General features: G+C 46.2%; 15 protein-coding genes across 15 annotated transcripts; 8 read left to right on the top strand and 7 right to left on the bottom strand. All coding sequences in view use genetic code 12, as the record gives it.

Moving 5' to 3' along the window:
* Positions 1–209: 209 nt before the first annotated feature.
* On the top strand, positions 210–821 carry RPL29 (60S ribosomal protein eL29; the record flags this gene model as incomplete). Its single annotated transcript, XM_054702152.1, has 3 exons — positions 210–224; positions 428–433; positions 633–821. 3 exons carry the CDS (start codon positions 210–212, stop codon positions 819–821), a joined length of 210 nt encoding a protein of 69 aa, XP_054558127.1.
* A 1,464-nt stretch (positions 822–2,285) lies between these two features.
* On the top strand, positions 2,286–3,521 carry CJI96_0003940 (uncharacterized protein; the record flags this gene model as incomplete). The annotated part of the gene is made up of 1 exon (XM_029037175.2): positions 2,286–3,521. One exon carries the CDS (start codon positions 2,286–2,288, stop codon positions 3,519–3,521), a length of 1,236 nt encoding a protein of 411 aa, XP_028888231.2.
* Positions 3,522–3,636: 115 nt separating this feature from the next.
* Positions 3,637–4,511, bottom strand: CJI96_0003939 (60S ribosomal protein uL2; the record flags this gene model as incomplete). Its single annotated transcript, XM_029037174.2, has 2 exons — positions 3,637–4,397; positions 4,508–4,511. The coding sequence occupies 2 exons, from the start codon at positions 4,509–4,511 to the stop codon at positions 3,637–3,639; spliced, it is 765 nt and encodes a 254-aa protein (XP_028888230.1).
* A 396-nt stretch (positions 4,512–4,907) lies between these two features.
* Positions 4,908–5,534, bottom strand: MRP8 (Mrp8p; the record flags this gene model as incomplete). The annotated part of the gene is made up of 1 exon (XM_029037173.1): positions 4,908–5,534. The coding sequence occupies one exon, from the start codon at positions 5,532–5,534 to the stop codon at positions 4,908–4,910; it is 627 nt and encodes a 208-aa protein (XP_028888229.1).
* Positions 5,535–6,515: 981 nt separating this feature from the next.
* On the top strand, positions 6,516–7,211 carry CJI96_0003937 (SUR7/PalI family protein; the record flags this gene model as incomplete). Its single annotated transcript, XM_029037172.2, has 1 exon — positions 6,516–7,211. One exon carries the CDS (start codon positions 6,516–6,518, stop codon positions 7,209–7,211), a length of 696 nt encoding a protein of 231 aa, XP_028888228.1.
* A 188-nt stretch (positions 7,212–7,399) lies between these two features.
* Positions 7,400–7,843, bottom strand: CJI96_0003936 (uncharacterized protein; the record flags this gene model as incomplete). The annotated part of the gene is made up of 1 exon (XM_029037171.1): positions 7,400–7,843. One exon carries the CDS (start codon positions 7,841–7,843, stop codon positions 7,400–7,402), a length of 444 nt encoding a protein of 147 aa, XP_028888227.1.
* Positions 7,844–8,909: 1,066 nt separating this feature from the next.
* CJI96_0003935 (uncharacterized protein) lies at positions 8,910–11,927 on the top strand (the record flags this gene model as incomplete). Its single annotated transcript, XM_029037170.2, has 1 exon — positions 8,910–11,927. The coding sequence occupies one exon, from the start codon at positions 8,910–8,912 to the stop codon at positions 11,925–11,927; it is 3,018 nt and encodes a 1,005-aa protein (XP_028888226.2).
* Positions 11,928–12,196: 269 nt separating this feature from the next.
* On the bottom strand, positions 12,197–12,589 carry CJI96_0003934 (uncharacterized protein; the record flags this gene model as incomplete). The annotated part of the gene is made up of 1 exon (XM_029037169.1): positions 12,197–12,589. The coding sequence occupies one exon, from the start codon at positions 12,587–12,589 to the stop codon at positions 12,197–12,199; it is 393 nt and encodes a 130-aa protein (XP_028888225.1).
* A 1,040-nt stretch (positions 12,590–13,629) lies between these two features.
* Positions 13,630–14,022, top strand: HTA2 (histone H2A; the record flags this gene model as incomplete). The annotated part of the gene is made up of 1 exon (XM_029037168.2): positions 13,630–14,022. One exon carries the CDS (start codon positions 13,630–13,632, stop codon positions 14,020–14,022), a length of 393 nt encoding a protein of 130 aa, XP_028888224.2.
* A 660-nt stretch (positions 14,023–14,682) lies between these two features.
* On the top strand, positions 14,683–15,573 carry CJI96_0003932 (lysophosphatidic acid acyltransferase LOA1; the record flags this gene model as incomplete). The annotated part of the gene is made up of 1 exon (XM_029037167.2): positions 14,683–15,573. One exon carries the CDS (start codon positions 14,683–14,685, stop codon positions 15,571–15,573), a length of 891 nt encoding a protein of 296 aa, XP_028888223.2.
* A 107-nt stretch (positions 15,574–15,680) lies between these two features.
* CJI96_0003931 (U2 snRNP complex subunit IST3) lies at positions 15,681–16,328 on the bottom strand (the record flags this gene model as incomplete). Its single annotated transcript, XM_029037166.2, has 1 exon — positions 15,681–16,328. The coding sequence occupies one exon, from the start codon at positions 16,326–16,328 to the stop codon at positions 15,681–15,683; it is 648 nt and encodes a 215-aa protein (XP_028888222.2).
* A 133-nt stretch (positions 16,329–16,461) lies between these two features.
* ERB1 (Erb1p) lies at positions 16,462–18,927 on the top strand (the record flags this gene model as incomplete). Its single annotated transcript, XM_029037165.2, has 1 exon — positions 16,462–18,927. The coding sequence occupies one exon, from the start codon at positions 16,462–16,464 to the stop codon at positions 18,925–18,927; it is 2,466 nt and encodes an 821-aa protein (XP_028888221.2).
* An 84-nt stretch (positions 18,928–19,011) lies between these two features.
* On the bottom strand, positions 19,012–19,515 carry CJI96_0003929 (uncharacterized protein; the record flags this gene model as incomplete). Its single annotated transcript, XM_029037164.1, has 1 exon — positions 19,012–19,515. One exon carries the CDS (start codon positions 19,513–19,515, stop codon positions 19,012–19,014), a length of 504 nt encoding a protein of 167 aa, XP_028888220.1.
* Positions 19,516–19,671: 156 nt separating this feature from the next.
* Positions 19,672–20,484, bottom strand: CJI96_0003928 (putative ADP-ribose 1''-phosphate phosphatase; the record flags this gene model as incomplete). Its single annotated transcript, XM_029037163.2, has 1 exon — positions 19,672–20,484. One exon carries the CDS (start codon positions 20,482–20,484, stop codon positions 19,672–19,674), a length of 813 nt encoding a protein of 270 aa, XP_028888219.2.
* Positions 20,485–21,706: 1,222 nt separating this feature from the next.
* Positions 21,707–22,555, top strand: POR1 (porin POR1; the record flags this gene model as incomplete). Its single annotated transcript, XM_029037162.1, has 1 exon — positions 21,707–22,555. The coding sequence occupies one exon, from the start codon at positions 21,707–21,709 to the stop codon at positions 22,553–22,555; it is 849 nt and encodes a 282-aa protein (XP_028888218.1).
* Between the last annotated feature and the right edge of the window lie 490 nt (positions 22,556–23,045).

The raw sequence follows: 23,045 nt of genomic DNA, 5'->3' as shown, positions 1-23,045 counted from the left end.
CGGATCACCAGTACACGTCTGGTAGCTAGACAGCAACTCTCTTTTGGACTCACATGATCGTAGAAGCTATGTGTTTCGTATCGTATTAAACGACGTATGTTCACTTCCACTCTTGATTTGCAGCCGTTTGAAGTACTTGCTCAGATTAAATGTACTGCATACAGTATCACCAACCGGGGTAGGTAGGTCGACCCGTATACTGAGGCATAATGGACTCAGATCATGTCACGAAACGATAAATTGAATTTAAAGTCCCGGGACGCTTACGAAAATTACACTGCAATTCAAAGAAGCCTGTATCTGATAAGCCAACCACGTGACCTCGGTGACTGCTGCCCACCTGCACACCTGCCTCAAAATTTTCGCTCCCACTACAGTGAGAAAAAGCCTAACGCATCTGGATTAATCCCTTTCTTTCAGCACATAGAAATCGGTATGTCGAACTCAGGACCCATGAAACGTCAAGGTGAACTAAAGAGATGTCGGTGAAATAGTCATGTTATCAGAATCGAAAGAGCTTTCTCGCTGTCCCCAGAAACGTCAATTCTGATTGTCTTTTACAATGCAAATCTTGTTCACCACTGGTGCACTTTACGTCAACAGCAATCTCCCAACTACTTACTAACATCTAGAAAATGGCTAAGTCTAAGAACCACACCAACCACAACCAGAACAAGAAGGCCCACAAGAACGGTATCAAGAAGCCAAAGACTCACAGATACAGATCTTTGAGAAACGTGGACGCCAAGTTCAGAAGAAACCACAGATACGCTTTGCGTGGTACTGCCAAGGCTTTGGCCGCCGAGAGAGAGAACAAATAAGCGGTTTTCTTTAAGTATCTAATGGTATAAAATAATGTCATCCTGGACTTAGTGCGTAGCTTGAAAGGTTTGTCCAAACTCAGCGTAGTTCTCCTCAAATTCGAAGTCCAAGTAGTTGACCGGAATTGATACTTCAAGGAGCATCAATGTCTTGATATAATTACCTTTGACCTATGGTGTGATCGAATTTAAAGCATCGTTCGGGCTCACCTTAGAGGCACGTCAGGTAGTTTAGGCAAATACTATGGCAAAAGAGAAAGGACCTTGAGGAACATAAAACCCTTTCTGAAGGACTAGAATATCATCTACTCAAAATCCAAGGTCTCGAGAAGTTTCCATTTTAATTTGTCACCAATTATTGGGAATAGCTATCATAAATGGAATCCCTCCAGCGTGACTTGGCTATTTCAAGCAGTTTATGAAAGCAGTCCAAACACTGTTAACACCCCGAGGAATTAGAGCCAAGTGGATGAAGAGCTCTGTTTCATTAGTCTCGCCAGCACTGTAGATTAATATCATTAGAGACCATTGGTGAGGAATCCACATAAGTGAACATGATCCTTATCCTGTCTGGCATTTCATCAATAAAAGGGATCTCTAGGTAAACGCAAGCATACTTATACTGAAGCCAATAAATTAATTGCATGCAATTTCTGGAGATAACTCCAAAACTAGTTGGTCTTATAGAATCTGCACGCCTCCACTTTAGGTACTTGGAGCGCTTTAAGAAGTCAAGACTATCGCAAGCAAGGCGATTCAAATCATATCCAATGTTGTGAATAGATTTGAGAAGAAACTTATGGCAATAAATCTCAACGGCTTTCAGTTCCAGGCAACAACATGATACCTCGCTGCACACTCATTCAGTTTTGATGATACTTAATCTTTTGCTACAGTGAGCATTTTTCTTCCTATTCTCTACTACCATAGTCTGAGTGATTCGTGGACACCTCACAGGGAGTATTTTAGTGGAGAAATAGCCCAAATAATCTTCTATAGCATGTAGATCGTCAGATGAATTACCCACTTTTGCTAGCTCACCTCTTTCATGTTAACTAGTAGGCAGTCTACCGCAGTTGGTCGCTTAGTGAGGCCCTTTGCAACCTTCAGGAATTCAAAGCATAAGCGAGACTTCCAGCATTATACCAGCTTGAAGGTTGGAAAGCTTTTCTATTAAAAGATTTAATTCAAGCCACCACACTTCGTATTTTTTTTTATCACTAAACCACTACGTTTCTTCCCGACACCTTGCATTGAGGGGCCTGTACCTGATGGCTGCAAAAAAAGCTGCATCCTTCACTATATAAACGGCAGATCCCCCCAGGAATTTTGTTCACATATTACATTTTACGAAATATACCAATCAATCAGAAATGACTCACAGAGTTCAAATTCTAAATCTTAATTACCACCTGACCGAGGAGGAGTTGCTTGCCCTTCTCGCTCCGTACAACAGGTTAGTGAATGACCCCCCTTGTAGGCTTTGTTAATTTCGCCTCTGATACTAACACCTCCAGCAAGGAGGTCTTGATACCTTTGATGCCTTACCCATTGAGAAGCTCTAAGAGTAAGCCATTGGGAATGGGCTACGGGTTCTTCGATACGTTGGATGATGCCCGAGGGGCTGTTGACGCGTTGAACGGTTCGGAGTTCAAGTTGAGAAAGTTGCATGTCCGCCACCACGTTCCTCATACGCCTGCTTCAAGAAACAGAGCCTTCAAGGATTTTGGAAGGTTCAAAGAGAACGCATTTGGCAAGGAGAATGAGGAGCAGCCCGTGTCGCAGAATAAGGAGGTAAGTGCTGACGCAGGTGCCGATAGCGTCTCGCCTCCGTTGGAAGACGTGCCCAAGATGAAGAAGCCACACAACCCTGGCTTTTCTAGCAGCTTGAAAATTTTCAATGGGTTGAAGGCAAAGGCAGAGGCTGCTAAAGCCATCACGTCGACGGTGGATGATGTTGGCGGTGATGGTGGTGATGGCTGTGATGGCGGTGATGGCTGTGATGGCGGTGATGGCGCCGAGGTTGAAAAGACGGCACACCCACAATTGTCTCCAACATCAAAAGAAGCCTCGGACAAACCACCGGTACCTCCTCGCCATAAGAAAGGCAAGCTGTCTGCAAGGGATGGCGCTGCTGTCAGTGACGATCCTATTCACAAGGACAAGAAGCGCATTGTTGACGCCGAAAGAAAGCCTATTCTCTCAACTGATACAATATTTGTCCGTGATTTGAGAGGGTATGTCAAGCGAAATGTACTCCACGCCTTCTTTCAAAAATTCAACCCTGTCAAGATTAAGGTTTACAATCGTAAGCGTTTTGGATGGTCCAAATCGACCAACGCTTTTGTCACTTTTGACTTTCAGGAAGGCGCCACTTTGGAACAAGCCGTCAAAGAGTATCACGGTAAAGTATTTAACGGCTGTCCCATAAGAGTGGAAGCTGCATTTGCAAACAAGGTGGGAGCTGGCTCTCCCATTCTCAGTGATGAAAGCGACGACGGTGATGCAGCTCAGACCAACGCTACCGCCGAGCAAGCTACTAACGCAGTCCAACCAACTGTTGTAGATAATGAGCCTGAAGCTACGTATTCTCCAGCTAATCAAGCTGATGGTGCCACGGTTGCTAGAGATGCAGAGGAAGTGGTGCCAGCCACACTTACGGAAACCCCTACCGAGACAGCATGTGCTGGGGCAGCATGATTTTTCGGGGTTACTTGATTTTTCTGAGCATTGCTTCTACATGTAGATTTATGTATCAATGTTTGTTCGATTATGTTTTGTGCTTCATTACTATACATCAGAGTGAGCAACACACTTAGTCCTGAGTCTTCTGGGTACCTCTCAACAAACCAGTTCTTCTGGCAGCAATCAAACCAGCCTTCTGACCTGGGACGGCACCTCTGGAAATGGTAGAAGCCTTACCAATGTGCTGGTGGTTACCACCACCGTGAGGGTGATCAACTGGGTTCATTGCCACACCTCTGGTCTTTGGCCACGAGTTTCTCTTGGCCTTGTACTTGTGGTAAGCTCTACCAGCCTTCAACAATGGCTTGTCAATTCTACCACCACCGGCAACAACACCAATGACACCTCTGGCGTCAGAGTTGATGATCTTCTTGGCACCAGATGGCAACTTGACTCTGGTCTTACCCTCATCGTGGTTGTGACCAATGATGATGACGTAGTTACCAGAGGTTCTACCCAAAGCACCTCTGTCACCAACCTTCTCTTCGACGTTGGAGACGATGGTACCCTCAGGACAAGCACCCAAAGGCAAAATGTTACCAACGTTCAAGGAAGCCTTCTTACCAGCGTAGACGAACTGACCAGTGTAAAGACCCTCGTTAGCGATGAAAGTCTCCTCTCTCAACTTGTATCTGTATGGGTCTCTGAAGACAACTTTGGCCAAAGGAGCACCTCTACCAGAGTCGTGGATGATCTGCTTAACAACACCACGAATGTAACCGTGACGTTCGGCGTAGTCCAAGGTTCTCAACTTGGCAGCACCCTTTCTCAATCTGGTGTGAGCGGTGAAGACGGAGCCAGCACCCTTTCTCTGGTTACGAATAACTCTACCTGAAATATGTTAGTACAGCAATTCATTATAAAGGGGAGCATAATGTTGGCAAGCATTTCAGTCTGCAAAATCAATAGTTTGGTTATTCCCAACGACGATAGTCACATACCCATTGTTAGTGATTGGCGATAACTGGTTAAAAACCTTCAAAAGTATTTTTCACTGGGTGGAGGTGAGAAGATTTTTTCCTAGAGCTCGGCCTGCAGGTAGTAGGCTCCATCACCTTCAAGGGCGGGAGCCCTCCCAAATGAAGTATTACACGTGACGCATAGACTCCATCCATTTCTTGACTTCACCAAGAAGAGTGGCTTCTTAACAAACCAGAGACTTCCTCATTTACATTTTAGTGAATACAGGTCGGTTCTGTGGGCCTGCTCACTTCAGCATAACTCTGAGCTGATGACCGTGAATAGTGTCCATAGAGAACAATACTTGAAAATCACCGTTTTTTAGGGCAAAAGCACAATGTTACTTTTTCCTTCTCTCGCTCCTATGAACAACCTTTAGACCTACCAGCCATTGCCTCTTCTGATGCGCACACCAAGGAAACGTGCAAGCTCGTCAAACAACTCCACCTCGTCCTCCTTCTTCAACCCCTTCAACTTCTCTTCAAGCGTTTTAGGCTTGGGATTGATCAATCTGTCCAATTCCTCTTTGCTGAGTTTTTCCAGCTTCATGAGCTCGGCAATGTCCTCAGGATTATTATTTTCCACTATCAACTCAAAGAATTCACACAATTGCAAAAGCGACGCAGCATCAATATCCCTCAATTCTCCAAGAGTCTTTGGGTAAAAATCTGGTGGGTGTTCTCCGTCCTTGTTCGTTAAAGGAGCAATCGGTGTAGACGAATCCGCGTCCGTAGCAATGTGGGAGTTGTACACTCTCTTGACGTTCCGGTCCTCTAAGTAATCCAATTGTCCCTGTAGCTCAGTCACCAATTGTACCAAATCGTCATTCGTTGCGAACTCGTCTGTATCGATCTTAGGCTGCTCCGAATTCAAAGACGCCATTCTCGCCTTCACGTCTTTCACCTGGTATTCCATCATCTGTTTCCCTGTCTTGGCGATAACTTCACTCTGCCTCTTCACGAGGTCTGTGAGCTCATCAACTCTTTTGTTTAGTTCTTCAATTGACATATTGACAATAGAGATAGGCGAATGATGAATGTGTCGTGTAGATAAACAATGTGTGGTAATGGATCGAGTAACGATGCTATAGCGCTGGCCCCATGCGGTGTGTGTGCAGTATGTCTAGATAAGGTCCACCCCCTGTGGGCATGAATTGTATGAGTTTGAGATAATTAGAAAAAAAAGGGGCTTCAGCTGTACCTTATAGGGTCTTTGAAATGGTATTAATACTGAAAAATGTGGCTATGGTCAATGTGTCTGTATACTGTAGAATGAACAGAGGTGGAAGTCAAGCCCACATATCAAAAATAAAATTGCATTTCAGAGATGACTCCAAAAGAAAAAAAAAAATAAAAAAAAAAGAGCACCAAACTGTTAGTGTAAACTTAGACTTCTGCCGTCTGTGTGACTCCAATCTCCTTTGTTCAGGGGATTTGGGAAATATGCTGGTTGCGAAATCAGAGGCTCCATACAGAAAGTCCACCGTTACGATTTCACAAAACCAACTATAAATATCTTCTTGCTGATCTCTCCAAAGAGGTCATTCCCGTGATTCGGCAAGATCCCCCTACTTTTTCCACGTGCTGAGTATCCAAACATTCCCCTTCACTCTGATCCGCAACTACAAGCCGTTTGTGCCAAATCAGGAAGGCGATCCAGCAGCCCAAGCAGTGTGCGCAGGTCCGTCAAAAGAACTGTGGAGATAGCGAAAAACACGAGTGTAACCTTCAATGTAGAATTACGAGGTGGTGTAGCAATTTGAGCTACATTTTCAGATTGCTGAAGCTTCTAGCTTTTGATTGGTATCCATAACATTGGGGGTTTCTTATTTGGATGCACCAGAAATTTGCTCATTCGCAAAATCAGCCTCATCCACTTTTCGCAGCCATTCCATCATAGTCAGAGCTGGCATCGCCCAAGTATAAATAAGAGTGGAATTCCCCGTAACTTCTTTGATTTTTCCTTCTCCCTCCTCTTATCACTACGAACATGCTCCATCGATTCGCCACCATCGTCCCTCTTGTGCTTATTGCCGGGTCGACGCTCATGCTTTTCTTCATCAATCTTAGCGGTGTTCAAGACTCCCTGACCTTCCTCAACAAGTTCTACTTTTCTAAAGCCACTGTAAAATACGAGAGGCATTGGACCATGTACGCCATGTGTACGCCCTTGGGTAATGGCCAGGTTCAGTGTACGAAGAAAGAACCCGCTTACCCTTATGACCCGGTGAAGAACTTGGGTGCGGGCTTTGTGCCAGAGGAATTCGACAAAAACCAAAAGACGTACTACTACTTGTCTCGAATTGCTTATGCTGCCTTCTTACTAGCGTTGTTGTTGTCGATCTTGTCGCTTTTGCCTGTGACCATCTCGTGCTGTGCATGGCACGGTTTTCTTACAGGTTTCTTTGCGTCGTTTGTCATTGGTGGCTCTCTTTTGTTCGACGTGATAGCAGCTTCCTTGCAAACGGCTGCTCATGTGAAGGGAGTCAATGCGTTTAAGAAAGCAGGCTTTCTGGCGCAGTTGGGGACGCCCATGTTCGTTTGCATGTGGTTGAGCGTGGCGACGCTCTTCATCTCGTGGGTGTGGATGATCAAGGTTGGTGTGAATGGGTTCCATGAGATATTTGGGGGAAGTAAGAAGAAGCACTATGATAGCGAGCTGGACTACAAAGAGTTTCTGGACTAAGAGTAGTGTGGCTTCCAGATGATAGCGTATTTCGAATATGGTGTTGTTATACTATGAAACATTTCTAAGGCCCCAGTGAGGCGCATAATACAAATTTAATTCTAGGAAGTTCTTAATACTGTAAGTCAACAGCTTTAGCTAATAAATATACTAATAGTAATAAATGAGGGTATCGGTCCGAGGCGCAGTTACTCTTCTTTTTCTTCCTCGATTTCTCCATTCCCCTGGTTTTCATCCTTCTCCTCTGTTTCTCCATCGTGCTGCTTCTTCTTCCTCTCGTCTTCCTCCTCCTTTTCTGAAACCACAACCTTGTTCCCCAAAGCGCTCTTCTCAACGACCTTCACATCCAAATCGCTATCCAAAATACCACCTTCCTGCGCCAATTCTATCATTTCTTTTACTTCGCTTGTGGAAAAGTTGCCATCAAGCGGAATCTTTCCCGGAGGTATCTCAAATCCGTCAGCGTCGACCTCGGGAGATGGCAGCTTTGTCTGCTTTTCCCCCTCCTTTCCCTTTTCGTCCTCCTTGGTCTCTTGCACCAAATGCTGAAGCTTGTGAAGAGTGTTTTGCTTGACTTGCTCTTCAGTAAGCTTTTCGCTAGACGGCTGCGTAACCAACTCTATTCTGTCCATTTTGTTGTTGTGGGTGTTGGTGTGTAAGATATGTTTGTCGAGATTGGATTGCTTGTGATGTCATAATCTGGGGATATGCAGAGTACCGTTCGTGTGGGCAGTATGCAGACCAGATGTCTTACCCCAGTGATTCCAATCGTCCTTTTCCTCATCAAAAGTTAGATTAAATTCTCTTTGATTTTTTTTTCCTCTTCGTGAGTTGAGCTATTGAGCAGGTGAGAGTTCGGGATGCACCTATGAGAATCTCACTCTCATGATGTTGCACACTGTACTTTTAAGTGTCGAAGCTATCGGGGATCTCACATATACGGCTGAGGAATGAGTAGTAGCTGAAAAATCATAGGAGGGGGATGCAGGAGTCTGTAAAGTCAATATCAAGCATCAAACTGCCTTGGTGGCATTTCGTGAATTGTTTGTGTGACTGTGGTAGTACAGTGTGCCTGCTCGTTCTATCTGCCTATCACCTTGTGATTTTGGCAGATAACAGAAACGGATTTGTACTTCTGAATTCTGTCACCAACTTGCACAATTGACAAATTTAGCCCATTATTTAGGACCTAACCTTGCCTTCATATTCAATCGGGCACACCGGCCAGATGTAGCCGTTAGCACTCCTATTTTTTCCTGCCAGCATATGATTCAGTAAAGAAGGCTTCCAAGGAGAAAACCAAGCTACTCAGGATTTGTGACATCACCCAAAATATCACTAGAGCTCTTTCTTGGTCGTCTACTTTCTGTGCTGATTGCCCGGGATCTGCCTCCCACACCATAGTGTCACACTGTAGTCTTTTCGCAGCCATTTTATGCCTCCCTTCCATCTCCCTATCAGTCACTTGCCAACCCAACCATTCAATTCTCGAAATTAATAGAATCTCCTCAACGCTTCACAACACCCTAACAACACTTCACTTCCAATCCCTTGCGCTTCTCCTGAATTTCATATTTCTACTGCTCTCCAATCTTTATCGCTGCATCCTGTAGTAGCGAGCTTCTCTCACAGCGCGAAAACATCAACCTTCTCTTTAACCTACCCAGTGCAATCGGCCCCTCCCAGTTTCTTTAGTACATGGACACCCGACGAGTCGTGTTTCTATGGGCCCTGATGGGCCTTCTCATACTCTACTTGATTGCTTCGTCGTACATGTTTGCAAAATACGAGGGTGCAGACGCCCCAGAGTGTCGAACCGTGTCCATGTACCCATCGTATGCTCGAATACGCTCTTTCGATGAACAGCATACCAAATTCGCTTCGAAGTACTCGTTGTGGTTGTATAGAGAGCAGGGAAAGGACCTGATTCCAGAGAAGGAAGGAGAAGGTTTCGAGGCACTCGACGGGATCCCCATCTTGTTCATTCCTGGCAACGCTGGTTCCTACCGGCAAGTCCGGCTGATCGCCGCTGAGACGTCGATATTATTTTTTGATGAGAACATTAATGTTGTTGATAACGACAAACAAAAAAACTACGATTTTTTTGCTGCTGATTTCAACGAGGACTACCTGGCCTTTCATGGACGCACGATCCTAGATCAAGCTGAATTTCTCAACGATGCTGTGGCGTTTATTTTGCTGCTTTATGCTAAGCACGAAACGCCTCCAACCTCGTTGATCTTGATTGGCCATTCAATGGGCGGTATTGTAGCCAGACTCATGTTGACTTTGCCTAATTACGTGCCCGGATCTGTGAACACTATTCTCACGCTTTCTTCACCTCACTCAGCGCCTCCACTTACATTTGATGGTGATCTTCTACGAGTTTATTCAAAGATTGACCAGTTCTGGTATGATGGCTTCCACCTGCAGCTGACCTTACCGGTGCCATCTTTGGCCCAGCAACGTCTTCACAACGTCTCTGTGATCTCCATTACTGGTGGTCTTCTAGATACCATTTTACCCGCAGACTACACAACTCTTGGCTACCTTGTACCGCCAAGCAATGGATTCACCGTGTTCACTACCGGTATACCTGATGTGTGGACTCCTTCAGATCATTTGGCTATAGTTTGGTGTAGGCAGCTCAGACGACTGATCGCAAGATGGCTATTGAGCATTGCTGACATCACGTCGCCACACAGAACAGTACCTTTGGAGAAGAGAATGCGGATTCTGCGCGATATATTCATGACTGGCTTCGAGAAATACACGGAGCAAGACATCGGTGAGTCGGGCGACTTTGTACAATTGACTTTAGCTGCATCCGATGTGGACATGCATGGTCCGAACCTAGTTGTTAGGTTAGATAACCAAAACGAACACAGTCTCAGGAAGAATATTTTCAAACTTGAGCCTGATGCTACATTTTACTTTCTTTCGCTGCATCGCCTTACTACTTGGGAGGAGTCAGCTACCGCTGAAACCGAGACGTCCAGCTTGCTTCTTTGCCGAAATGCAAATGAAGGTAGGGAAGGAGAACGATTCAACATATCTGCTGAACATCGTTGCCTCGACTTGTATTCTTACATTCGCCAGGTTCCGCGACTGAGCAAAGATGTGGAGAGAATTATGGATTCCTCGTTTGATGGCGAGAAGAACCCATTTTACGCTCTCAAATTAGAGCCTCAAGTTCTTGGCAAGTACGACATGATAGTCATGCATGAACCTTTCAAGGCACCTGAATCTCATTTCGCTATTGCCCAGCTCACATCTGCCAACAATACAAATGCAACGATGGAGTCTGACCTAAGCGGGTTACTTTTAAAGGATGTCAAGAAAACCTTACCAAAAGATCGCCTGATGTCATTCAATATTTATATTCCAGGTGCTTGGTCAAGCGTCCTAGCATACAAAGTTGTGTTTAAAAACTTAGATTTAGAAGAGCACAGCTTCACACCCTTTATTCGTGAATGGAGAGATGATCCTTACGAAAGTAAATGGTACATTAATATTAGAAACGATAAAGCGACACACCTTAGCGTGCATGCTGTTGCTCCTTACACTCCTTTTCAGAACACAAGGACCCAACAAGGTATCAACCTCGAGCTTTGGGCCGAGCCGGGGTTTTCCAGCAAAGATGACTCGTCAAAAGATGTCGTGGTCATATTTTCTGTTGATTTCTGGGGAAGCTTAAAACTTTTGGTCCTTCGTTATAGACTAGCTGTGGTAGCCCACTGTCTTGCTGTTTCGTTATTAATCTTCGTGTTCCAGCTGCTCAAGTATTATGAGACAGGCAAGTTTCCCGACCACATGTATGGCCTTGGATGCATTTGCAACTTCAAGTGGCTACTTATGATTTTCATCGTCCTTGGATCGCTCACTTCAGTTGTGAAGAACGGAGTTGTTCAGAGCATTCTCAACAGAATTGACCCAGTCACATTGCATAGCAAGAATGAGATTCATGTGAGTTTACACCCAGAGTACACTCTCCATACCCTATACTTAGGTTTGGAAGAGGGCTGTCTTTGGTTTTTTGGACCCTTGTTTTTTACTGTGGCGCTTGGAATCAACTGGCTTGGGTACAATCTCTTGCTCCTTGCAGGCTCCGCAATTGTCTACGTCGGTCGTATTACAAGACTTCTATCAAGGAACCTAGAAGAGAAAGAGTCACAGCATGTCAAAGTACGCAAGAGCAAGGTAGGGGGGATGGTATTGTTGATGGTTCTTGTTTCCTTCTACTTGCCGTATCAATTCGCCTATGTTATCTCCTTGACGGTACAAGTGGTCACTGTTGTGAAACTTATGGCGAATAGAAACGCTCGAACAGCTCTTAATTTCAATATGGGAGTAATGATGGTGATGCTCTGGGTGTTACCTATCAGCATTCCCGTTTTGATTGTGTTTGTTCACAATTTCAATATCAATTGGGCTACGCCTTTCTCGTCACACCACAATCTCCTTGCAATAGCACCGATTTTTGCGCTTGTGCTGCTCCAAAGTCAATACAAAGAATGGATTCCATTACCAAAGAAGGGAGACGGCAAGGACCTTTACTTCAAGACGATTGTGGCGATGCTGATGTATACCATTTTCTACTGCATGGTCTACGGGGTCCGCCATACGTACTGGTTGCACCACTTGTTTAACTTTACGTGTGGGTTGATGCTACCAGGGTATATCGACCGATTCGTGGACCCAAAGTCAACAAAATAAGGTGCTTGCCCCAAGGCAGGTCCTTTAATAAACGTGATTTATGAGTTTAGTAGAACCCCAAAGCATCAGGGTTTGTTTACATTGAGACTAAAGTAAGATCAACAAACTATTCACTAGCTCGATGTGAATTTGCCATCAGAAGTAAGGCATCTACATCGCATAATGTCCAATACATTTCCATTACTAATATACAAATACATTACACTGGGAGCAGCCAGTCATGCACCAGTGCTATCACACAGTGAAGCAAACAAAATAGGCGGCATAACTTAGTTGGCAGCAGAGGAGTACTTGGTGACAGCTCTGGTACCTTCGGAGACAGCGTGCTTGGCCAACTCACCAGGCAAGATCAATCTGACGGCGGTCTGGATTTCTCTAGCGGAGATGGTGGACTTCTTGTTGTAGGCAGCCAACTTGGAAGCCTCGGAAGCCACTCTCTCAAAGATATCGTTGACAAAGGAGTTCATGATAGACATGGCCTTCTGGGAGATACCAGTGTCTGGGTGGGTCTGCTTCAACACCTTGTAGATGTAAGAGGAGTAAGTCTCCTTTCTGGTCTTGGTCTTTCTCTTTGGCTCACCAGAAGAGGCGGTCTTCTTGGCGGCTGGCTTCTTCTCGGCTGGGGCCTTGGAGGCTGGTTTCTTCTCTGCTTTTGGTGCCATGGTTGATAGATTTAGTTGATGTGGGATGAAAAAGAAAGTGTTTGCAAGATTGCGAAGCTCCCTTCATATATAGTTGGGATTATTCCTGGGGGCGCCACTCCAGGTGCAGGTTGGGTTGAGGAAGAATAAGGCGAGCGAGGAGCGGCGAGGAGAGTGAGTGCGAGGAGAGCGCGCCTTGGGTGTAATTGTGAGCACGATGAGGGAAGAGGAAGTGATGAAGAGAGAGAAACCGTTACCGCGACAATGTCGTGGATGCCTCAGCGAAGGTCGGTTGAACTCGCGCAATTGACAAGGAACATAGAGTGTCGGTATAATAATAAAATAAAGGGACTAATAGGAGCAGGGCTACCAAGTTTCACACTGATTGAAGAGGGTTGTGACGTTTTCGTGTGGGCCTCTGGTGCTGACCATGCGACGACATTATTGCCTAATTGGGATTTCGCAGCCATGACAGAGAATACATCTGGCATCGAAGAGAACGAGCGAGCGATTCACCGACAAAACAAACAAACCGTGACGGGAATCTCCCATGGTGTACAGTGAGACAAGTGAGACATTGCCAAACACGAAGTCGTGGATGCAAAGACGTGAAGGAAACAACGGATAATGTGACAAAGTGTACCAATGTCAGCGTCACCAGTTGAAAATTTCCAAAACCAAAAAATAAAACGCTACTAATTCAATGAGCAGCCTCAATTGACCTCAGCAAGCCCATTTTCTGCACCTAGCCCAGGCCCCAAGTTTCTGAGGCCCAGGCTCCATAGATTTTTCGCTGCCCAAGTGAATGGCTCCAAACACTCGCTGGCGCGACCCTCTGCTCGCTTCGTGCTCACATTTACCGTCATCCTGGCGTAACTCTCTGTCCGCTCCTCGCGCACTCGCCTCCAGGTCGCCTGCTCTCTCCCTGAGCACTTTGCAGCACTGCGCGCCCTTTGCAACCTTGAACTTCGTTGGTAGGTCCTTGCATATATAAGCAAGTGCTCGCACATCTCCATTCTATCTTTCTTCTTCATCTAATCAAACAAATTTAACTATCAATAATGTCCGGTGGCAAAGGTAAAGCAGGTTCCTCTGAGAAAGCATCCACTTCCAGATCCGCTAAGGCTGGTTTGACCTTCCCAGTGGGAAGAGTCCACAGATTGTTGAGAAAGGGTAACTACGCCCAGAGAGTCGGTTCCGGTGCCCCAGTGTACTTGACCTCTGTGTTGGAGTACTTGGCTGCCGAAATCTTGGAGTTGGCTGGTAACGCTGCCAGAGACAACAAGAAGTCGAGAATCATCCCAAGACACTTGCAGTTGGCCATCAGAAACGATGAGGAGTTGAACAAGTTGTTGGGCCATGTCACCATTGCCCAGGGTGGTGTGTTGCCAAACATCCACCAGTCGTTGTTGCCAACCAAGAAGGCTACCTCGAATGCTTCCCAAGAGTTGTAAGTGCTGGAAAATTGATTTTTCTCAGAGTATTATATCGCAAGCAGCACGGGCTGTCTTGCTGTGTATATTAGTATGTGGTCAATAATGTTACATGAAATGCTATTGTAGTTGAATCTGAATCTATCTGTTCTAATGGCTGGCAAGCACTCTATTTCCTATCTTAGACAGTTCCAAGTTTGACAATACGATGTTTTCCCAGTCATCACCGAGCCTAACGTCAGCGGAGGTCATAGACTTGTTGCGGGTTACACTAAGCATGATATAGATGGCTTGCCTAAAATCAGCACAATTTATAAATGGATTGTTGTCAAATGAAAATCAAAGTATGTCGTTTGTGTCGATTTCCAACTTTTAGCAGCCACCTCTCCCTGTGTCTGGCTACCTGTGTAAATGAGAGCACGCAGGTGCGCCAGTAAACACATCACAAGATATTGCACCCAGAAGCATGACCAACAAAATTTTTGAATAGGGGTTATGCGGCTTTGTTGCTCTTCAAAATGGCCTGCAAAACACCTCCCGCCACTGGTGCCCTTGTTGCCACCGAAATACGAAGCCAGTGAAGTCTCCATCACGTGGTTACCGTCGCGTGCAAAGCAAGCACGTGCAACTCTTCACAAGAAGTGGTCTCCAGATTCTCTCAAGTGCTACTATCAATACTGAATGGAGAAGTTTTCAAATTGGAGAGACAAGGGCACTGGAATTTCTCCGTTCATGCCCGAGGAGGGCGTTCAGCTGCCCATGAAAAAATTCCTCATGAATCCTTTGTTTATAGCTGTCAAGTTGCCAGCATTATACATCATGTACGCATTATCATTTTTTGCACCAAAAGCTTCGCTTCTGGTCATTCTCCGATTCATCTTTGGTGTCTCTGATATTGATTTGCTGGTTGAAGGAGTGAGAAAAACAAAAACTGACGAAATTGACCGCAAAAGGCCCGCGAAGAACCAGCTCGTGGTTGCAAATTTCGTATCACCGATTGACGTTTTGGTTTTGTATGTCATGTCATCGGTGAAGTCAATCAACGATATTGTTGTGTTGATTCCAAGAGGATCTAAAGTGTTTGCATTGACCTTTTGGCAGTTTTACACCGTTCCTTTTTTGGAGCCAGATGCTGCAATGCCAGGCAAAGAATTGAGAGACTATAAGAGTCTAGCGGAAAAGCTAGTGATTTTGTTTCCTGAAGAGACCCCTTCAAACAACAAAGCCATTCTCCCGTTCAATAACAGCATACGCGATCAATTGCTTCTGCTACCTGGATTCTCGTACCTGACGATTGTCCTCAGAATGTACCCCAAATACATCACCTTGCCAATACCCAATGTTTCTAAGTTTCAGTACCTATGCAAGTTGCTTACCGGCAAGGTGTTCGTGAAGGCGAAGATTGTGCCTCATACTGACCTGAAGCAGTACTCGATGAAGATTGCGAGAGAAGTGTTCCCCGATAATGGCATGCCTCTCATTGGTGAGGACCTTTCGTTGCAGGCGAAGGCAAAGTTCTTTGCATATTATAAGAGCTACGCCTTGCCTGAAAGCTCAAGAAGACGTAAATGAAATGAGCCTCAGAAATTAGATAGAACTTCTGCATCATCCATCACACATGTAAAGTAGAGATACAATAAACAGTTGACTCACAGAGGTAGCGAAGTGGCCATCCAAACTCAGGCAGCACCCTTTGCATCCTCAGTCTTTTGGTCTTCTCTTGACCTACTTTTTCTTTTCTTGTTGCGATGCTTTGAGTTATGTTCCTTGTCATCTTTCTCCTCGAACGTCCGTTTGAGCATGTCTGCCATGGGGTCGTTGAAATCGTCATCATCGGCAACAAACACAGAACTCGTCGATGGTAAATCCTTCGCAGCCTCAATCTCCTTCCTCTCTGTCTTTCTCTTCTTTGGAGCCTCAATCTTGGGTTGCTCTTTCATGACCTCACTATAATCCACTGCAAAGTCGTCCTCTTCTTGTCCTTCTCGCAATTGAAAGTATGTATGGTCTACTTTCAACGGTTTCTCATATATGAGCACTCCGTTGAAGTTATCAACTGCAAGCACACAAGAGCGCTGGTCCTCATACTTCAAATACGCAAAGCCACGCAGTTTTCCAGATTCTCTGTCCTTGATCAAGTTGACATGAGTCGGATTTCCCCACTGCGAGAAGATCGTCACCAAATCCTTCTCCTCAATAGCCTCATGAAGATTCCCTATATATATGTACGAGGTATCGCTATAGTCTGCGTGCCAGGAAGCTTCATCTGAGACATTGTTCTCTAGCTCTTTTTGATTAATAGCATTGATCTTATATATTGAGTTCATGTACAATTTATGGAAGCAGAGTGTTGGTTGCAGGGTTGATAGTGGTTGTATCGCGTGCAGTACATTTGATGAGATGGGATGAAAGGTGATTGATTTTTTTTTAGCTATCAGCACTTGAGTTTCTGCAATAGATATGGCCAAAGGGAAAAAAACCAGTGATACTGGCGTGGCTCAAGCTCCAGTGTTCAATGGTAAGAAAAGAAAAAATACCGATGTTGACGCTGAAGAGCATGGCGATGAGCTCAACATGAATGGCATTTTAACTATGGAGGAATCTGATGAGGAGGAAGATGATGAGAGTGAGGAACTAGAAGAGAACGAGAAGGGCGATGAAGAAAAGGATGAAGAACAGGATGAAGAAAGTGACAGTGAGGCTGAGCTCAACAGGCTTCTTGCAGAAGAAGAGGGTGATGAGGGTGATGAAGATGACGAAGATGATGAAGATGATGAAGATGAGGAGTCCGGGTCAGAGTCTGAAAGTGATGCTGTTTCCACTTCCTCTGCTATTACAGACAAACTCAGTGGAGTCAAGCTTCACACTATCGAAGATGAGGACAAGGGAGAGATTGTTACAAAGTACTCAGACGGACGTCCTAGAGTCCTCAAACCAGAGATCGAGCCCAGTTACGATTCTGACGATTCCGATGCTGAGAACTACAACACGATAGGTAATATTCCAATTTCGGCCTACGAGGAAATGCCTCACATTGGCTACGATATCAACGGTAAGCGTATCATGCGTCCCGCCAAGGGTTCTGCGTTGGAGCAGCTCTTGGAACAGATCGATTTGCCAGAGGGCTGGACGGGTCTTTTGGACCAAAATACTGGTCAGTCATTGAAGTTGACTGACGAAGAGTTGGAGTTGATCCACAAGATCCAGAACCAGGAACTGACAGATGAGTCTATAAACCCATACGAGCCTACAATTGAATGGTTCACCTCTAAGACCGAGGTCATGCCACTTACTGGTGTGCCCGAGCCCAAGTCTCGTTTCCAACCTTCCCGTCACGAAGCCAAGCGTGTGATGAAGATCGTGCGTGCTATTCGTCTGGGCAAGATTTTGTCGCCAGAAGCCGCCAAGGCTAAAGCTGAGGAGGACCAGGACAACTTCGACTTGTGGGAGAACGAAGACCCTGAGAATAATCATGTCATGAACTTGAAGGCACCAAAGTTGCCTCCACCAACGCACGAGGAATCTTACAATCCACCGGAGGAGTATCTCTTTGACGAAGAGGAGAAACAGAAGTGGCTTGAATCGGACCCTTCAGAAAGAGAGTTCATGCCTCAGAAATATGGCTCCTTGCGTAAAGTCCCTGGTTATCAGAATGGCATCCGTGAGCGCTTTGAAAGATGTTTGGACTTGTACTTGGCTCCACGTGTTCGCCACAACAAGTTGAATATCGACCCTGATTCGTTGATTCCAGAATTGCCTTCTCCCAAAGATTTGCGTCCTTTCCCAATACGGTGCTCCACAGTTTACCAAGGCCACACAGCAAGAATCAGAACCCTTTCGATCGACCCGCAAGGCTTGTGGTTGGCTACAGGTTCCGATGATGGTTCGGTGAGAGTGTGGGAGGTCCTTACAGGAAGACAAGTTTACAAGTACCAGGTGATTGACCTCGATGAAAACCCTGAAGACAGAATAGATGCTTTGGAGTGGCACCCTGAGCCCACCACTGCTATCCTAGCGGTTGCCGCGGCCGAGAGAATATATCTCTTGGTGCCCCCAGTGTTCGGCTTTGACTTCGAGAATAACGCCAGAGTCAAGATCGAAGCTGGTTGGGGATATGATACCTTTGGTAACAAGCGCAAGGACGCGGATATCAACGTGAACTCGGACGATGAGAGCGGCGGCAAGAGCGAGGGCCAGGAGCCAAAGAAGGACGTTGCCAAGTGGTATACTCCTAACGCTACCCAATCGCAAGAGGGCGTTGCGGCCATTGTGGAGTGCAAAAAGCCTATCAAAAAGCTCTCGTGGCACAGAAAGGGTGACTATTTTGTCACGGTGTCACCGGAAGCGAAGAATACTGCCGTTCTTATCCACCAGTTGTCCAAGCACTTGTCACAGTCCCCATTCCGTAAATCCAAGGGTATAATCATGGACGCACGCTTCCACCCGTTCAAGCCACAGCTTTTTGTCAGCTCTCAGCGAACCATTCGTATCTACGACTTGGCCCAGCAACAGCTTGTCAAAAAATTGTTGCCAGGTGCCCGTATGCTTTCGGGTATCGACCTTCACCCCAGAGGTGACCACCTTCTAGCATCGTCGTACGACAAGCGAGTATTGTGGCACGACTTGGACTTGGCAGCTACGCCGTACAAGACGTTACGGTACCACGAGAAAGCCGTGCGTTCCATCAAGTTCCACAAGGGTAAGATGCCCTTGTTTGCCTCTGCCTCAGACGATGGTACTATCCACGTTTTCCACAGCACAGTTTACGATGACTACATGACCAACCCATTGTTGGTGCCCTTGAAGAAGTTGACCGGACACAAAATTGTTTCTAGCATAGGTGTGTTGGACTTGGTATGGCATCCGAAGGAGGCGTGGTTGTTCAGTGCCGGTGCTGATGGTACTGCCAGACTTTGGACGACGTAAAATTGCACACTGTGTAAAATCTACATTAATAGAATATTGGGTGATACATTGAAATACGTAAATTCAAGAGTGTAATGCAATAATCTAAATGCATGGCCCTAGTGACTCACAGCGAAATAAAACGCCCTCCTTGTACTCTGCAATCCAAACGTTCCGTTCATCCAGAGTCAACAAGCTTTCCAAAATGATTTTGATGTTATCCACAATACCTGTGTTGTCCTTATGTAACAACCAATCGACTTTCTTCCAGTCAAGCACGCCCTCATGGCAGAAACACCTGGGAGTCTTGTAAGCCGCCACGAAATCTGGTGAAACCTCCCCTACAAACAAGTGAACGCCTCCAAGATCAATGTCATCTTTCACCCACCGCAATACCCCCTTGTCCTTGTACAGAGGCACGTCTAGTCCCGTCTCTTCTTTGGTCTCTCTAATGATACATTCTAGAGGTGACTCACCAGCGTCAAGCTTCCCGCCAACACCGTTCCAGCGCCCCATCCATGGCAGTTTCTGTCTGTTGAGAAAAAGGACTTGCGAGGTTTTGGGGCAGTAAATGAACCCTAGGGTGTACTTGTAGCGAGTGGAAGTCATAAAGACGCGTGGTGATATTTCGCAGCCTTTATTTATGCACTCAGATAAGTTGACAACAGAGGGTATCGAAGTCGGCAAAACCATATTTGGACTTTTTGCAACTTGTCCCAGGCCTAATACTTTCACCTCGCAACCTGTTTCTGTCGCCTCTTGCTCTCAGTGCCCCATGAAAGTTAGGCCCTCGATGAATCGTTTCCAAGGAAGTGGCCAGTGCTGGGACTCCTTGCCAGTTTCAGTAAACAGCTTCTTTCCTGAGTCCGTGTAGTAGGCTTCAATCTTCTTGATATCTGAGGGTTTGCCAAATTTCAGATACTTCCTTCGAAGGTACAAAAGCACCGCAGAAGAACGTGCCAATGGGGAAGGCGCTGGCATGTACCATAAGACTATGGCCCCAACCATGAGCCTTGCGCATGTTCCAGGCGGGACTCCACCAAACCCTGCTCCGAAAGCAGGCAAAATCACTGTTTCGACATTCTCAGACGCTAGCTTCTCGAGCAACGCCCATGTACAATAGAACACCCGATCGTGAATGATCGGACTAGGCACTTCCATGGTAGGAACTTCAATGATGGACGTCACTCCTTTTGCATCAGCTAAGGAGCCTCTGAAGTAAGAGCATCCTCTCATATCTATTGTGTGGGCCAGCGCAGGGGGAAGGAAACCTTGGTTGATCCCAAGAACATGGTTCTGAATAGATTCTTCCAAGATTTTTTCTGTGCTGGAATCCAGAGCGAGGCAATTGATTACGGCTTTATCGAAACCACCTCCCATAAACGAGAAGGAGTTCGCTGGAGTGACTATGGTTGTAGGATCTGGCTCCTTAGCTTGGAAGAACTGCTGAAGCAGCTGCTGAGCGACAGTGATCGTCACTGACGAGGGCAAATGTGGAGACACCTCTGCAATGGCTTTCTGAAGGCATTCCACGAGAATGGACGATGTGTTGACGAAACAGAACTTGATGGGGGGCATCAGAAGAAGTGTAAAACCTGGCACCCAGTAGAATTCCGTTTGGCTGCGCAAGGTGTGCACTACAAAGAAGGAGAACCAACCAACGGAGAGTGTGAAAGGAAGAGAAAGAAATTGAGGTGAATTTGGATGTCAACAATGTTGTTCCAAAGAAAAAGCTGATCCAGTCGATGAATCTGTGTCCAAGCTCATGGGCTTGTTGTTGAGAGTGGCTTGAATGTGAACAGAGTCAACCATGCGGAGCAGTATTGAGTAAGGGGGCAAAGAATTCCTCTTTATGTTTTTTTTGTTGTTGAAGTTTGTTTTCTAGCATGCGCAATTGCAGTAATTGTGCTCATTCCTTGCCATACTTCAGCCCAGTTCCTCGCTACCGTGGGTGTTTTTGCTGTGGCTCTCGTCTCTATAGAAATGGCTGCGAAAAGAACGCCAGCCGAAGCGACCGGGCAGACACCGACTCAAGAAATCACCAGTCTAAATTCACAACACAAAAAAAAAAGAAAAAACTTCCCACGAATCCACAAATCCAGCTCAATTTCTCAAACTCACTTTTCCCATTTCCCAGCGTAGTGTCAAGACAACTCACTTGCCTACCTTCTACTTCCATTTCCTTCTTCAGACGCACCCCAGATAATTCCAAGTGTGTCTTGCAATGTGTCAAGCGATATCACCCCACCTTCCCCAAACGTAACACAAGTGAGTAACAAGTGAGCAGGCAAGCAAATTCTAAAAGTTAGCGGAAATGTATCTGCAAACGCTACCAGTGACCGGTGGGGGCCCGTCCCCAACTCGTCACGCCGTGGCCTGTTTTGGTGCCACAGCACGTGCACTACCCAAACACCGAGACCCAAAGGATGAAGCCTCAAAAAAAAAGGCCCGCCTATTAAGGGAGCAGGATCGCCATTTTTTCTATTCCGCGATTCTATTCTTATTCCTCTTTCTCCGTCTCTTTCTTTGTTCCCTTCAGAACGTCACCCCATACTGTGGTAGCCGGAGTGTCCGGGTCCCGATCTGTTTAGATCCTGGCGCGCACTAAATGCGAGGAGCCCACTCCTCACTCTTTTTTTTTCCCTCGTTTTCCCCAACGGTATATGGCAGGCAAGCAGCCTATTCGCAGGCAGGCAGCTCAACATATAAATATTTGGTGGGCCCCATGCGACTTCAACCACGTTTTTTCGCACTCTCCAACAAACACCAACTACAGCTTCCTTAACTATCCTTATTCATCATGGCCCCAGTTGCGTTCTCCGATATCCAAAAGTCCTCTTCTGACTTGCTCAACAAGGACTTCTTCCACTTGAACTCCGCTGCCGTCGACGTCAAGTCCACCGCTCCTAACGGCGTCGCTTTCACCGTCAAGGGCAAGACCGTCAAGGACAATGCCATTGCCGCATCTGTCGAGGCCAAGTACGCCGACAAGGCCACTGGCTTGACCTTGACCCAGGGCTGGAACAACGCCAACACCTTGTCCACCAAGTTTGAGTTGTCTGAGTTGTTGACTCCTGGTCTCAAGGGTGAGTTGGACACATCTGTCGTGCCAAACGGCTCCAAGAACGCCAAGTTGAACTTCTTCTACCAGCAGTCTGCCGTCAATGCCAGATTGTTCTTTGACTTGCTCAAGGGACCTGTCGCTACCGCTGACTTGACTGTCGCCCACGATGGCTTCACCGCCGGTGCTGAGTTGGGCTACGACATTGCCTCTGCCAAGCTCAACAAGTACTCTGTTGGTGTGGGCTACGCCAACCCATTGTACACTGTGGCTGTCACCTCCACCCAGAACTTGTCTGTGTTTACCGCTGCCTACTACCACAAGGTGTCTCCTTTGGTTGAGGCTGGTGCCAAGGCCACCTGGGATTCTGTCAAGAGCTCCAACGTCAACGTGGAGTTCGCCACTAAGTACCACTTGGACTCGTCTGCTTTCGTCAAGGCTAAGGTTGCCGACTCCGGTTTGACTGCTTTGGCCTACTCTCAGGAATTGAGACCTGGCGTGAGATTGGGCTTGGGTGCCTCCTTCGACGCTTTGAAGTTGGCTGAGCCTGTTCACAAGTTGGGTGTCTCCTTGTCCTTCACTGCCTAAACGGCTAGTCTTGTTTAGTATTTGCTCCAACAGCAGTGTGTTTTCAATAAAGCTATCTTTACAATTCTGTAGACTATCATATGCCAATCCTTTAACCCTTTTTGGTCAATGGCTCGAATTGGGTGTACAAGAACGTGGATTACTTCTTCATCGAAGCTTATGGTCCAGATTTACACCCGTGCACCACATCCAATACTGAGATGCTAAAAAGACTAGCATTTTCAGGTAAGAAGCAATGGTCGACAAGCGAAAGATGCCTGAAACTCAGGCAAACGCCAAAAATAGTGCAGAAGTGCCTACTCTTCTTCAGGTGTCAAGACCTTTTTTCACCCTTGCGGAGCTTTCCTACCTTCATTCGAATACAATCCCAGATAACAAGAAAATAGCATATAATCAGCGCAAGCACCAGATTTTCCAGCTCTTATTCCAAGTTGTAAAAGCGATGAAATTTCCGTTGAGAGTCCTTGCCACCGCCATGAACTACTACTCT

Source organism: Candidozyma auris, chromosome 4 (assembly GCF_003013715.1).
Source record: "Candidozyma auris chromosome 4, complete sequence".
NCBI lineage: Eukaryota > Fungi > Ascomycota > Pichiomycetes > Serinales > Metschnikowiaceae > Candidozyma > Candidozyma auris.
The sequence above is the reverse complement of the archived record's forward strand: the minus strand, read 5'-3'. Positions and strand labels throughout refer to the sequence as shown.